The 16,025-nt window shown below is 36.0% G+C and overlaps 1 protein-coding gene across 8 annotated transcripts in view; it reads right to left on the bottom strand.

Moving 5' to 3' along the window:
* The window catches only part of FAM135A (family with sequence similarity 135 member A), a 99,568-nt gene that overhangs the window by 22,930 nt on the left and 60,613 nt on the right, over window positions 1-16,025 (bottom strand). For all 8 annotated transcript variants that reach the window (XR_013928349.1, XM_080388806.1, XM_080388805.1 and 5 more), the window contains 6 exons: window positions 14,579-14,628; window positions 12,771-12,926; window positions 6,609-6,682; window positions 6,156-6,310; window positions 3,578-5,894; window positions 1,366-1,526 (listed from right to left, as the gene is read on the bottom strand). Coding sequence is in view for 7 of the 8 variants with exons in the window: in XM_080388806.1 (XP_080244932.1) it covers window positions 1,366-1,526; window positions 3,578-5,894; window positions 6,156-6,310; window positions 6,609-6,682; window positions 12,771-12,926; window positions 14,579-14,628 (2,913 nt within the window). In the remaining variant the exon portion in view is untranslated. The remainder of the gene's footprint in view (window positions 1-1,365; window positions 1,527-3,577; window positions 5,895-6,155; window positions 6,311-6,608; window positions 6,683-12,770; window positions 12,927-14,578; window positions 14,629-16,025) is intronic.

The raw sequence follows: 16,025 nt of genomic DNA on the forward strand, positions 1-16,025 counted from the left end.
TATTTTGATAAAAGTCAATTAAAGAACTCAGAGCTAGCTTAAAGCATTCAGTGAAGGAGTAAGGAATAAGGGCAAATTGTCAACATTTTCATAGAATAAAAAGGCAGAGTGGACTGTTAGCAGATAAAGACACATTTAGACTGGTACCCAAGACAACAAATGCTAGTTTAACTAGCATTCTGAATATTTTTCTACATCAGTGATCACATAAGCTTTTGAAGAAAGAGTACCCTTTCTGCCTTAATTAGAGTGTAAGATTTTTATTTAAATCTGTTATTAATAAGAAAGAACTTCTATGAATCGCCATTTCATAAGAAAATTCTAACTATAGGGATTCTTCTAAGGCTTCAAAGACATGCTTTTTTAACAACAGTTTTTTTGGCCAAGTTAACATTTGTGTCAATTCCAGCCATGCAACAGCACTTGAACACCTACACTAGTAAGAAGGAGTTCTGTTTTAGAAGTGGAAAGGCTACTTTCTGCCCAGAGGAAGAAAGAAAAAAAAAATTAACTTAGGAATTTTAAAAATCAACAAGGCAACTGTGCAGTGTTGGTCCAGTCCAATATTCTATCCTACTGCCCTCTTGTGTTTCCTTACATTGTTAATTTAAGAAGCATCTCAAAAAAAGACAAAAACATTGATGGCACAAAGCTATGAATACCTTAACTAGAGGGGATATTATTCTTTAGTATGTGCAAATGCTTTGAACTAAAAGCAGGTAAATACATTCAAGCTATTTAAACTTTCTAATCCTTTCAATTAGCAAGAGATTTTCTCATTTCTGTAGAGTCTTCATCTTTGGAAATATTCAAAAACCCAGCTGGTCTGGGTCCTGGGCACCTGCTGTAATTGACCCTGCTTTGAGCAGGGGAGTTGAACTAGACAATCTGCAGAGACCCCTTCCAACCTCAACCATTCTGAGATTCAGCAATCTAAACTTTTATAACTTTATAAAAGCTTGACTGCATTTTATGTACTGTTTTTTCCTAACAATATATATTTTACTTTCCTTGACAATGTAACATTGAAAATTCTGAACAAAAGTGTTTTGTTAGTAACTCCACTCTATTACCACAACACAGACACATACCTGTATGATGTGAAAAACTGGAAGATGTATCTAGTGTGAACTATGCCATGAAACGGGTTTATGTGCATGAAAGTTACTAAAGACAAATGTTACATAGAATTCCTAATTTAAATGATTCTATGGAACGTGCTGTCAGATGCAGCAGTACTATGTCCCATTTCCCTCCAGTGAATCTATTTCAGAAGTGTTCAGTTAAGAGTTCAAATGACAAAAGCTAAACCTGACCAGTACTCTGGACTGCTATCTCATTCCAGTATCACATTTCCCAGCGTACCATCTAGGCCATGGACACAGACTATAAGATGTATTCCTTCTTCTGAACAGTCATCCTCTTCCATACTGAAATAAGGTATCGAAGAAGCCAGTTTGAAAACATCGCTATACATAAATCCAGGAAGTTTAAGTTGCTTCAATTCTTCTTTAGCCTGTAGGAAACTGGAACAAAATCGTATTTATGACAAAACAACATTTACTGGTGCCAGACAAATATAGGGTCTCCTAGGATACAGTTTTCTACTGTCTTTTTACTTTATCTTCTATGTAATTGATATGAAAGAAAATATATTTATCAAATTACCAACTTCACAAAAGAAGCCAGTTCCTCAAAATATTTTTATTGTAGCTTCCTACAGCCCCTTTTCCTCTGTAACAAAATCCATATCCCAAGCTCTACTGTCTTCTCCTTTGAACATCTCTGCAAACTCTGAAGTGTTTCTGAAACCACTGAAGATTCTGGTTCCGCTCTTGAGCAAGCAACAGCTTTGTTTAAATGTAATAACAAAATTACAGGAATTATAACCAACTAGAAGTCAATGTAAAGATTTCCACTGACTTTTGATAACTCTTGCCAAATTTAAATCTATTTCCTAGGTCAGCAGAGCGCTGGAGCCAGTGCTGTAATTATTCACCAGAAAATCCCTCTGGTAGGCTGAATAACTGATACTTGCTTCAGAAGAAGCCAGATCCAGACCTCTGATCTTTTACATGTTATATGAAGGCATACAAGACACGGTTTCTAACAGCTGAACTCCCCACATGCTAGGAATTCCCTGCATTCCTCCCTTTCTTCCCCTTCCCTCAGATTTTTGCATGACCTTCTTACCTAATTAATTACGTATCAGTTTCCCTGTAGCACTTCACGCTTTATGCTTCCTTATGCTTCTTCCCCTCTATCACATATTCTACATAATCCCTCACAGTGTCATGCTGTATCCTATCCTCTTCCACCTGCTCACTGTTTTCCTCCCATTCCACTTTTTGTTCTGTTTTCCAGCTTTATCTTTAGCCCATTCCTCACTAATTGGCAGGATCAAGCCTCAGTGAAGTCAGCCTAAACAGAAACTACTGCAAGCAGTTGGTCTGACTGCTCTGCAGCAGAAGTTACTTCGTTTGTACTCAAGGCATGTTTTCTGCAATGAACATACCAAGGCTGGTTCTCTGCGGAGCAGATCACATCCTCTGGAATTATCCAGTCCCCAGTTATCTCACACACTGGGAGACTCTACTTTCCCCAAGACCAAACCTTGATTTTATGCCTAGTTGCCTCTTTTATTGTTACAGAACACCCTAAATACCCTCTGCTTTTCATTCCTCCAATTCCATGCCAGTATACCCTCCAGTATTTCAGAAGCTACTTTTCTGTCCACTTCTAACCTGCTTTCCTCCACCACTATTCAATCCTTCTGTTTTCAGCTGCTTACCACAAACTATCTGGTCCTTTGTCTCCTCTGCCTGCTTAGCATTCTCCTTGTTTCTACCTCTCTTCCAAGATTTCTTCTTTCTGATAGCAAGTTTTACTTCCAATGCAACACATTAGGCTGCTGCTTCCCATGCTCAGTTAGCAGCAGGGGGTTATCAGGGAAACTCCTATGTTTACAGCAAGAGGAGGTACCATCTGGGATCCCTGATGTTGCTCTAAATTTGGCTTTCCTGGTATCCAAATTGCAATGTAATTTAAAGCACTATGGTCTCCAAGGTGTTACATTTTGGGTATTTGAAGTTAAGATTTAAAAATAAGGCCCTCAACTTGGCTTGCATCGCACATTTGCTTCACTTAACTAATTTGATGGACAACCAGTTACAGAATGTTTTTGTTTTTAAACTCAAAGCATATTTTCCTATGCTTGCTATTTTAACAGCTTCCATTTCATAAAACACCATTTTTATGCTCAGTAACCATTACAACATCACTTTTCAGCCAAATTGTCCTATTTTTAAAAAGGAACATACTACAGCAACAAAATAAAAACATCGTGTTTTGCTTGAAGTTTGTTGAACCACAAGAAATTACAAGATAACTGATCAAAGGAACTCAGTACTAACACACTTTCTATATGAACATCTAAAATGCGATGCTACTTGAGCATGCAGAATCCACAAGCCACAGTCCTGGGGGCACCCTAGAGCATAACCACACTTCTTTTCCCCTTTTATATATCAACATCATTTCTAAAAGTAAAAAGTTTTGTTTTAAAACAATCACTTACGCTAACATTTGAGGTTTTGGGGAGCTTTCATACCAGGAAACAGATGAAGCTGAGCTGTAGGATGTGCTGCCTGGCTGTTGCGTAATTGCATCAGATTTATTCCTTGAAGAACAGATAACATTGCAAGGAGAGTCTCTCAGAGAAGAAGGAAAAGACAGACAACCAGGCGTACAGACAGGAGGCACAGTCATCCCGTCTCGCAGATGCCCACTATCAATCCTTTCAGATTTCAGGGCTCTTTCTTCTGCTGAGCCATGATCCTGGTCAGCACTGGAAGCTCCATCTAATATACTATAGTCTGTTTCTTCATAATACCCGTTTTCAATCATTTCCTGATCATCCTCCTCTTCCTCGTCTTGTTGGGAAGAGCAAATAATTTGTTTTTCATATGTTTCCTTTTGAGGGCTAACAGGATTGCTGTTGTCCATAGGCCAAATATCTGAAATATCTGTGCTGCTTCGAGAGCCAAAATAGTTTTCAACAAGCCCTTGCTTTACCATGTCAGTACTACTGGTTGGAGAAGGATTATCTGTACCAGTTTCACTTTTCGCTACTGACAGTTCTTCAGTTGTCTCCTTTAGTTCTAAAGGCTCGTTATGTTTTCCTTCATTTGTTTTTTCAACTTCATACACTGCATCTACAGATGAAGAACCTGAAACAACACATGGCTCACCCATACAAGTAATTTCCAAATGCAATTTAACTGTTTCTTCTGCAATGTTAAGATGCCTTTCAAGGTCCTGAGAGTCCTCACAGGTTGTGCCAAGGTCTGCCTGTGGGCTGTAATTTTTCACATCAGTAGACGTATCCTCACCTGAAACAACTAAGTGTAAAAGATCTTTTGTTCCTGAGAGTGAGGAATGTATAGACAGAGTTTTGCTATCTGAGTACCCTGAAAATACAACACACGGTTGCTGCAAATTGGTGTTTGATTTTTTACTGTCATCACATTTTGGCAAGTCAATTGCTCCAAGATCCAGCACTGTTTTACTGTCACTTAGCTGGCATTCAGGTACAACAGATATCTTTGAATTCTCATCAGGTGACAGCTCATCATCATCTGAAGGCAGAGAATTTATGGATGTCAGCGATGACTGTATTTCACTTACAGCACTGGTACTCTCAGTACAATGGCTTTCTATTGTGTTTTTTATAGCACAGTCTGGTTTTAGTAAAAGCTGAGGAAATACTCTCTCACCATTGTATGCAATTTGCCCTTGAACATTTTCAAAAACCTGATCAGGGTTGGGGTGAGTTGCAAAAGAACTTGGTTCACTTTCTACACCTGAATCTGAAAACCTAGAAGAGGCATATGTCACGCTAACATCTGGTAATTTAGTCATGTCTCCACTTGCAGAAAGTTGACTTTCTTTTGTAGAAAGAGTAGGCTGATTGCTTCTCATTTTTGTCAAGATGTCACTGGTTTGTCGGAAGTTTCTTTCGTGGACATCCTCCTTTTCAAGCACTGGTTCATGTTCCCCTGAACTCAATTTATTTCCAGATTCTGAAGACTGAATATTGGGTGTCTGCAAATCCTCTCTTGGTGCTCCATCTTGCGGAAACTCAGCCCATGACCCAATGTGAACAGTTACTTTCTCCCCTTCATAGGGATTCCTATTACTTGGTTTGACCTCAATTGTCCTGACTCCTGAGGAAGGTGGTTGACTTCCATGACAACCTTCAAGTGTACCTCTGGGTTGTAGAGCACTATCTGCTTGTATAGTTCCAGAACCTGTCTGGGAGATAGTAAGTCTACCAAAAATAGCCAAATTTTCACAATGCACAGGGCTACCCGGACCTGGTTGGATACCTTCAATCTTGGCAGTCTTTTCCTCAGTTCCAGATGGCAAAAATGGAAGTTCTCTTTGACTTACTTGCCTGGTGCAGGTCTTTGTATCACAAGGAAATCCACCTAATGTAGGGTCCAGCCCCTCATTAGCATTGTATGAAGGCCTGCCTTCAGAGCTTCTAGAGGTATCTTCCAGTGCTGCACTTTTCAAACATTTGTAGCCTACTAAGACCACTGAGTCCTTGGAGTTCTGTTTCACAACTTTTTTTGTATTTTCAGGTTTCATTGTTTTCATGAGCTTAGTAACCTTAACTTTGGATTTATTTGCATCTTCATTTTTCCCTTTCAAAGTTTTTGTTAGCATCTTTTCACTTTCTGAATGCCAAAGGTTGGAGGCACCTGCAGGTCTTATTTTCAGTTCTGGGCTAGTAAAACCAGCTACAAAACCTTCTTCAGCTTCAAATTTATCCAGTTTATTGGACTCTGACCTTGGAAGACTTTGAACTACCAACCAGGGTACATCCAGATCTTTTACCCAAAAAAGCGAGGGGGAGGGGGGGAAAAAAGAAAAAGGAATGTTTATAACAAGATTATGCAGGTAACTGAAACTATGAAACACCAGTAATTATAAAACTTTGCACATCCTCAAAAGTCAAACTAAAGAAATGTTTCCTAGCAAATAAATAGACTCCTTTAAAGCCAGCAAGAAATGTAGAGAAAAATACTCAGGGTTTACATAATTTTTTCTCATTTCTTCAAAAAGAAAACTGCACTGTGAGGTGTGTTTACCTTCAGTAATTGAATCTAAATATCGATCTTCAAAGATTATAGGCAAGGAGTTCATATCTCCATCTAGTTCACTGCATTCAATAGGGAGGGGTGGAAGAGAACTGCAGAAAGAAGTATTTTTGATAGCTGCACACATCTGTAGATGACTTTGAGCACTGAAAAAAAGGAAGCAGTCCTATGTGAATAAAACAGAACTATTTATTTTTACATTAACAGTAGTTTAATTCACTTTAATAGAAACTTTTCTACTAATTAGTTAATAGCTTTAATAGTTATTTACTAATTATTTAATAACTTCTTATATAACTTTCATTAAAAAACTTCAAATCTATATTTAGAACATAGGTTTCTCTTGAACTTGTTATGGAAGTATTTTTGCAAGACTACTACACAACAAACTACAGAATGATAGTACTACATGCTACATACTGTGCACTTCAAAAAGCTACTCACTGAAGTTCTTGATAGGCAAGGGCAGCTTGCCTAGGATGCTCAAGACAAAAGAATGCTTCTGCAAATCTGCGCACCTGCAAGATCCAAATTAGCCAAGAGTTTATTTTATATTACATACTATTTTTGAAAATCCACCAGCATTCCTACACAGCAATGTATTAACTTGTATGTATTATATAGACAGTTACTTTTTTTCAAATGTTCAGTTGGAGTGGGAGGGAAGAGGATGCCAAAGACAAGACTACTGACTGAATTGAGAATTTTAATTTGTGTACTGGATGACTAAGGGTAATAGATTCAACTGCATGCTGAAAACTTGATTACCAAGAAATCAACCATTCAAATCAGGCTCACCTGAAAAAACAACACAAAAAAATATTACAAGAAGTTTCAATAAGAAAGGAAATTACTTTAATGGACACTTCTAAATGTGCTCGAGGTTTACCTTCAGAATCCGAAACCCATTAGATAGTTTGCAGTCTCAAAATACAGAGAAGTATGTGTTTCAAACTTTCCATGAATACTGTATAGCCCACAGAAAATTACTGTGCAAAAATTTTTTTTTGTTTGTAAAGACACGGCAAATGACAAGGACAATAACAAAATGTATGCTAATTACAAGCACTGAATTCAAGATAATTGTATTCCTGAAAAGCATACAATATTAAAAGGGTATTTTATAAAAACATAGGGAAGCATATTTTTTTTATCGTCAAATATGTGATGTGGAAATAGTGTTAATTATACAGCAATTTAATACAAATAAAAACATAATCAATGTATTGAAAATACAGTATCTAGAAACCCCAAAGTTAAGGTTTTGCAAGATGAGATTTCTCACATTTCCAGTATTACGTAAAACTATTAATCCAATCTAGATGCATTTTTAGAACTTTTATTTTTTCAACTGCCCAATTATCTGCATCAAAAAAAAATGCAATTCAATGTCTTGCTTGTTGTAACAAGACATATATAAAAAAAGTATGTGCTGTACAGTGGTTGTTGGCAACTATTTTTACATTAACTTGGGCACAAATGTCAACTTGTTTGTATCAAAACAAGATTTGTATGCCACTTAGAGAACCACATATGTAGGTAGTCTTATTAATCAACCATTTATTTACCAACCACTTCCTGGCCCCCTACTCCTTCATTTCTTCAATATTCTCTGGGTCTTCCTCTTTAAGTTACCTAACTTCCCAAACAGACCGTGCAAGTTTGCAGGGTATTTGGTGGAGCAGGCATCAGACCTAGTTCAGTTACCTCAGCTCCTGCACTTCACTCAGAGCTGCGGCCAGCATCCACATCCACCCCAGGCACAGACATGGCACTAGGGAAATCCCGTGCAATAATTGCTGACCATCAGGTTCCCAGGGCCACGTTAACTTTGTTCAGAGATAAGAACTTGCAGGTTAGTTAGTTCTCCCTTCTGATAAACTGCCCAGTACACATTTAGAGAGTACCATTTAGATGAAGTTTTATGTTCTGTAGCTCCTACTTTTCCCTCTTTGTTCTTTTAACAAAAGAAAAACTGGAAAAGAATCGCTCCAAGGTGCTTAAGGAAAAAACCCCAACATTAAACCCCCAATCTCTAACCTGCACTAGAAGCTGAAAGTCCTGTCCCAACCTTCCATAATTCAATTTACTGTATATGAAATTAATTTCAGTCATATCATCATCTGTGAAAAGTCATGGAAAATGTTTTGAAGTAAAAGGAAAACATTAAATTCGATACTTTCTTGTAAATGCAACTTCTGCTCTCAGCAATGACCAGACACACACACAAAAATGTACCTGCTTTCCTTCAGAAATTACGTTAGGAGTTTACGCATACACATGTGGGATTAGACTCGGTGTTCCTACGTACCCCTCTGAGTTCTCCCAGTTGGCTTTTCTAAACAGACATCTACCTTCCAACTACATGATTTTGTCAGAGTTAATCCCCAACCTTTCCCCCAGAAAGGGAGAAGACTTATACAACTGACTTACAGACAAGTTTAGAGGTTAAAAACTAGATTTTAAAACAACTGATCAGGAAGAGTAGACTGGTTGTCATTCTAAACTAAGCAATTAAAATGAATGAAAGATCCTAATCAATCAGGTAATAGGAAATGAAATAGTAACAGGAATCTGTAGATGTCTGTGGTTGAAGTCAAGAAAAGAGCATAAAGCTGTTTCCCAGGAGGAAAGCAAGGTAGTTTCAAAACTTAGGTGCAGGCAATCACTTTACCACATAAAGTAACTGAAGACCAGATCTTTAGGATTCTGTCGCTCTCTCAAACAGAAAAGGAAGGCTTTCATTTTGTTTGCAGTACATTCCATTTGTAATTGTTTAAGTAATTCCAGTGCTTTTGAAGAAAATTTCATTACCAGCTCGAGGAAGCTCTTAGCATAATAGCAATGGTATAAACTAGCTGAAAGCAAGCTCTGAAAGCCCACATAAATCAATATTAAGGAGAGGAAAAAAACCCAAACCAACAGTAGTTTATTATATTTAATCAGTGTTTAACTTATTGAAGGACTGAGGCATTTTCTAGGATGGTGTTAAAGAGGCTCTGCAGAACCAGAATGACTATCAGTTGGTGCTAGTGACATAAGTGCTACAGACTTGTGCCAGCTCCACAGTGACTTTGCAGGAGGAAATCCTATCTGCTACTCCTAGTCCCTACAGACTTCCCAAAATTATGGTTTTTTATGCTCCTCCCAATGCAAACAGAAGAGAAGGGAAAAATCAGAAAAACTGCCATGGAATATATTGAGTTCCTGCACATTTATAAGTAGCAGTCTGAGATAGTTTTCACAGTTCTCATACTTTAGGACTAATCAAACTGAAAGAAATCATTTTGGAAGAGCATGTTCAGACCTACCAGAAGATGTCACTATAGAACAAAGAGGTGAACTAGTTGTGTGCAAACTTTTTGTAATATAAAATCCCATAGTCTAGGCAGTTTTTTTCAATAAAACGCAGTTGTAAACCTTAAGAGCGTGACAATGTAGTTGATGGATGTTCCGGTATACCTGAAGTGTTCCTGTTTTTTTTTTTTTATATAGTGCTTAATAGTCAAAGTATCTGAAAATAGTTAGATATTTAAATACTTAAGTAAAATAAATTATTAAAATAACAATTCTGAATACTTACTTATTGTATAATAGCCTTATTTTCTAACAGAACTTCAGCAGAAATACGTTTTATAAGCATCTATGCAAAAACGGTGAAAGTCATGTCACCAAATACAGACGACAGGCAATTCTAGGGGCATTTTAACACAAGTATCTAAACTAGTCAGATTAAAGACTCTCTAAAAGACTTCACTTATCTCCGGTATAATATTAAACTTTCCCAGGACAAAATTTCCTGTGGAGGGTACAGTCTGGAAATATTGTGAGATTAAAAGGTAAATAAAAGAGATTTTGCATCCAGTCTCGAACACATCGGAGTATCGATTTCCAAAATTAAAAGGATGATTTCGAAGAGCAGAATTTTGTATAGTACAAAAATCTTATTCCAGAACAGACAGATATTCTCTCAAGAGGAGAATTTGTAGGTCATCTCTCAAATCTCAATTAAATTCAGTTACCAGAAAGCCTGCATCATTCTGATACATGCAGGTAACGTCTCTAGTGAAGCACGACCATTAGTGGTTTCCCAAAAGAAGCTTATACGAACCCTCAGAATATAAATTTTCAAGAGATTATTATTACAAATTACAAGTTATTATACTAAGCACTGCAGAACAGGTTCCAAAATCAACAACCAAGCATGCTCTTAGAAAAGTCAAAGTTAAAATTTACCACCTTTTTCTAATTTAAAGGTTTACTGAACTTATGGATTGCTGGCTCCTGCTCCACTGCCATGTGGGAAGCCTAGTTGAGCTGTGTTTCTTACATATATTTTAATTACATATATTTGCAAAATATTTGCACAAGCTCTTCACATCTTGAAGTACAGAAAACAAGTGTCACATTTCCAAATTAGTGTTAGTAAAATTAAGGAACATCGCATTGCTGGTTCTCTGCAAGTTGGCTAAGGTAAAATTTCCTTATTTATGTCATATTATTCAATTCTTAAAGAGTCAGCCTGCTTGCTCTTTGCTATCAGGCCCTAAATAAAAAGGCAATTTTAAGATTACCCATGCTCTGCATCTCCTTTTCAGTCTTTGATGTTTGGGTAGATAATGGAGTATCCAGTAACCGCAGGACTCAATAAGAAATAGCAATTAGCCTCTTCTTTCAAAAATAAAGTAGGTTCAGCTTTTTCAGTTATAGGAAGGGTCACCTCGGAGCTCAATTTAGGAAAGTTTATTTATGCGTAGTGACAGATAACAAAAGAAGTGGGCGTAAAAGCAACTCAAAAGGGAAAAAATGCAAGCGTGAAATCAAATGATACTTTTTTTTTTTTAAGGAGGGAGGAAGCAAACTCCTATTTGATTTTTGTGCAAACTGCAAACCATCACAGAAATACTATTAATATGTGCAGTATCTGAACTCACATATTATAATTAACGACTTCGATTTACACTCCCCAAAATAACTGCAGTAAAATTCAATAATTAAGGCATTTGAGAGTTAGAGAGAATGACTTATATTGCAGATTTTAAAAAGAACCATATTTAAGAAGCTAAATACATAATAATTAGCAGTATCTTTTCTTTAAGATAATGGAGCAGTACAAATAAAAATATTAATACTTCTTTTGGTTTTATTAAATATATACTTGTACAAACACTAACATACCAGCAGTTGAATGCAAATGCAGGTTAAATTTAATTGAATTAAGTGCAGAAGAAACAGTATTCTCAGTTCACACCTTCCACCAGTTAACTTGAAGGATTCCAGAATTTATACAAAAAGCACAGAAAGATAAGAAAGATTCATAGATAGCCAGTAAAATGATCACACTTTTCTATGGCTAGCAAGTCTAAAAAATAAGCCTTGTGCTCTTTCTGAAAGATTCCATTTATTCTCCAGACTAGGTAATTTCCACTACCACAGTTCATTAAACACTGTGATTTATCAAGTCTGTACAGAAAAGCACAGTCCAAGTATCCTTCATAGGTTTTCTAGAACCAAAACAGAAAGGGTTTTGATGCAAGTGACAGAAATGCTGGTAAGACAAATCAAACCTCTGAGAACTAAAGCCTTAAAAGATTTTGGGTTGGATTACAAAGCACTTATAATATGTATTCTCATTAACCAGACCTTCTAACAAGCTCTCCATAAACGGGTGTACAAGAAGTGCCTCCAGACAATCTCTTAAAAACAACCTATTCTATAATGTGTGTGAAATAAATACACAGACTGTGATGTCAGACAGTAAAGATGCCAGGCCAGCTGAGGATCAAGCTGTGTGTTTGATGAGTAGAGGCGGTGGGTGTCATTGTTTATTTGGTTCTCTTTTAATAAATCTTACTCTCTGAAAATTTTAAGATGTTAGGTTTCTTCAAATCCTTGGCCACAAAAGACAGGAGGGAAAAATGTATTTATTAGAAGGTAAGGGTAACGCTTCAGTCCACACTTGAAAATATTTCACTATGGGAACCAGAACTACTGTGGTTCTGCGTGTAGGAAGCCCACAGCAAATGCATATACACATACACAGATCAACTGTGTGTGTAGGTACTCACTACATATATTTTAATACATATACATACATACTTACACGCCAGATCATTTCCGATACATCCTGTCATTTTTGAATTCCCATTTAAGAGACTTTTCAGAGCTTATGAATGTTATAAATTCTGAATTCAGCGAAAAAGTACATTTTCTTTTATGATGTAAGCAGGTAACCTAAATGCAGTAAGGAAGTAAAATGCAGGGTGGGCACTAGGCATGACTCCTGCAGAAAAATACACCATTCTGCAGAAATGCATCTTATTCCAGATGGCAATTTCCCTTCTGAACTGCATTTCTTATTCAAAAGATGAATTAACTAGTTGGTTCTTAAACATAAATAATGTATTTTATGTATTGTATTCCAAGAATAAGCTCTAACAACATGATACACAAGCTAACAAATGCAATATAGCAGCTCCCTTCATGATTCCAACTAACTTCCCCAAATAAAACTAGAAAAATTAGAATCTGGAATCTCATTTTGATACACATTTCCATAATAATGTGTCCCAGTAAGAGTACAAACATGCCAGAGCCAATACTTACTCTTAATGTGTGATGCTCTTGTGCTAGCAATGCTATGACATCCTCTTGTAAGGTAATGACCTCCAGAAATTGCCCCCAGAGAGCCATTAGAAGTGAGCAAAGCTGAGCAAGATTCATATTTATAAGTTCTGCCAGTTCATCAGGATTTTCCATTTTCTGAAGTCAGGAAAAAATATTTACGTGATTAGCGGATGAGACTATAATGTACAGAGAAGAATCAAAAAAAGTGTCCTTTATCTTAGTGACTATTTTAATTTAAAAAGTACCTTCCAAATGAGAACTGTTTTGTCTAAGTATCAGAATTTAATAAATCTATGTTATGACACTAACAGATTATTTTGTGTTGCATTAAATAGTATCCAGTTGCCGTTTAGAATTAGGACTTTTGACCTTAAGTTAAAGCAACAATTCCATTTATGGCAACAGTAACAGAGTTGCAACTGTTGTATTTTCTAATACGCAAAAATACAGCACGCATGAAAGGAACAGGAATCAGAGAACAGAAAATCAACACTTCCTATGTTAGTCCAACTTTGATACAATTGTAAAAATTTAATAAAGGCATCTCCATTTCATAATAGTCACAACTCACAATAACATTTATATGGTGCTATATATCTATATACAATTTAAGCATAATCAGGAAGCAGTGTTATAGTATAGGCTTCCTAGAACCAGATCACACCAAGACAAATTCAGTGTGAAACAAGTTTTTCTTTCTTAACAATGTACTGTAATCCTGTGGCATAGTCCCACACCTATCAACTGTTGCCTGCTAGACTTATGTTCCCTGACATTTTAGGAAAAAACATAGTTTTTCAGAAACTCATTGCAGGCACATAAGGCACCAAGGCAAAGGGTTTAAAAAGTAAAAATAGTAAAGACCCAACTCTAGAAATATGAAAGAGCAAATAGAAAAAAGGATTGCAAATATTGAAACACCAACTTAGCAGGCAAAAGTGGAAATAAAAGCAACTTTTGACAAGAACTGCACAAAACAGAAAGGAGAAAATGGAAAAAATACATACTTCAGCAAGATTATTAGTTGCCTATAGAGAGCTAACTGTGCTGGCTTTGTCTCCAGTTATACAAATGATACCCTTTTAAAACCAGTATTACATTTCCTTGCAATCATACTACTAAACCACTAATGAAAGTTAAGCTTACTGTTCTTCAAAAGCTGGGCACATGGTCCACTCAGCAGGAAAGCATGGACCATCTTTCAGAAGTTTTAAAACCTGTCCTTCAAACTTCTCCATGACAAGGAAATTAGCTGGGGCTGGTTCTGACTAAGGAGAAAGTTGAGGAGACACTAAGCAATCTGAAGTAGACAGTGTTTCCTTGAGAATGTAGGGAAAAAAGAAGCAGCCAGGATCAGGGCAAGTCCTTCCAGATGAGGGGATCGCTTGGAGAACCTGCTTTTGGCCAACCTACTACTACTGCCTGATCTTCTAACGTTGTTATTTGATACCAAATTTGATATCAAAAACAAAGAATGCAAATTATAAATGTAGAAAATTCCAAATGTGATTTTAATACACGCAACCCACCTTTCTACAATCTTAAGTTGCACGATATACAAAAGCTACCATGGCTACTACTGACACACCAAGCCACCAGATGAATAGTTCAATTTTGGAATTAGTCAGACAATGCCTCTTTGAATGAAGAAAAGTTGAAATAAGTGTTGGCAAAAAACATCCTGGATGTTGTCACTGAAACAGTTTATTCCCAACTACTGTATGAAATCAGCATTCTTTGCTTCTATAGTTATTCCACTTATTTAATACATGGGGAGGGGGAAGTACCTTTACTTCTTCACACAATTCAGTAAGACGAACTTCAACATCTATGTTTTCTGGAAAGATGAGAGGACATATCCATGAAGAATGTACTTTCTAAGTAGCGGAGTAAAACCAATTATCTCACAAAACAATTAAACAATTTTAAAAGATAAAAAAGAACCAAAGAAATAAAACTTGAAGCCATATTAAGTGCCACAGTCAAGTTTAAATCAAATAAATTAAATAAATTATAAACTCCCATTAAAATAATTTCTTAGTAATTTCTGAGATTGAGGACAGAACGTAATTAATAAAAAAATGTTTTAAACTGAGTATCATGATCACTTATACCTTGTCAAGGATACCAATTTTCCATTCAAAATTATACTTGAAAATACTGTAATTTAGATGATACAGTTTGCAGATTATACACTGAGAGCTGCTCAGCTATTCAGCAGCAATGCCATTGTTCACAACCAAGGTAATACAATTCCTCTTCTACCTCAGATCTTCCAGAGATACCTTATTCCAATACCATTTTTCTACAGGTATATTATTTACCTAATTTGCAAGCTAAATTAATATAAATACAATTATTTAATTGTCTGAGGAATTATATTTTAGGCAAATAAAACTGTTCTTTAATTGATCCTTCTCTCAACAGCTCAATGTTAAGAACAAATCAATATTCCATGGTATGGCGGCTTAATCCGGATCTGAACCTCAAATGACTTATAAAGAAAACATTTATTCCTTCATGTGAGATGTTCTTCATTGTTAATAATTCCTAGTCTACTTAAGGGAATCTGATCAATTAAATAAAAATTTAGTACTATGTTTTGTTCTCCTCCTACATCTGAGGTACCAGTAACAAGAGAACAATTTATAAACCCTAAAATTGTCTGTAACAAGTATTTATATTGAAATTAATTTTTGAAACACAGTATTAAGGAAAAAAACCCTACAATGTTTCTTGAACACATATACCAAAAAAACCATGCCTTGAAATCCACACTAATAAATTTACGATTCAGATAATGACCATAGTTACAGAACAGCAACAGTGTGTTTGCTCAGCCTGTCTTCAAATGATACCACCTAGATTTGTTAAGTATGTATTGATTTTCAACTAATTGCATCTGTTAGGCTTAAACTTAATGCCAAATTAACTCACACAACTCAAAGTTCTGAAAAAATATGCAAATTGCAGAAATGCAAGAAGTTCTCAGAAAAAAGTTTCAAAATGTTTCTGAAGGAAATTACAATACACCTGTATTAGCTGAACAGTACTTGATAATTATTCTGAAAATATATGGAAACAGTTTAAGATATGATACTACTTTGGATGTGTCTGTGGCCACACAGATTTTCTCATTAGTAAATAAATTATTTACTTATGAGACACAATACTGATTACTTATCATGTTTGTCACACTGCAATTGAGAATAAGCTTTGAACATTTAAAACTGA

Source organism: Falco punctatus, assembly GCF_963210335.1.
Source record: "Falco punctatus genome assembly, chromosome: 5".
NCBI lineage: Eukaryota > Metazoa > Chordata > Aves > Falconiformes > Falconidae > Falco > Falco punctatus.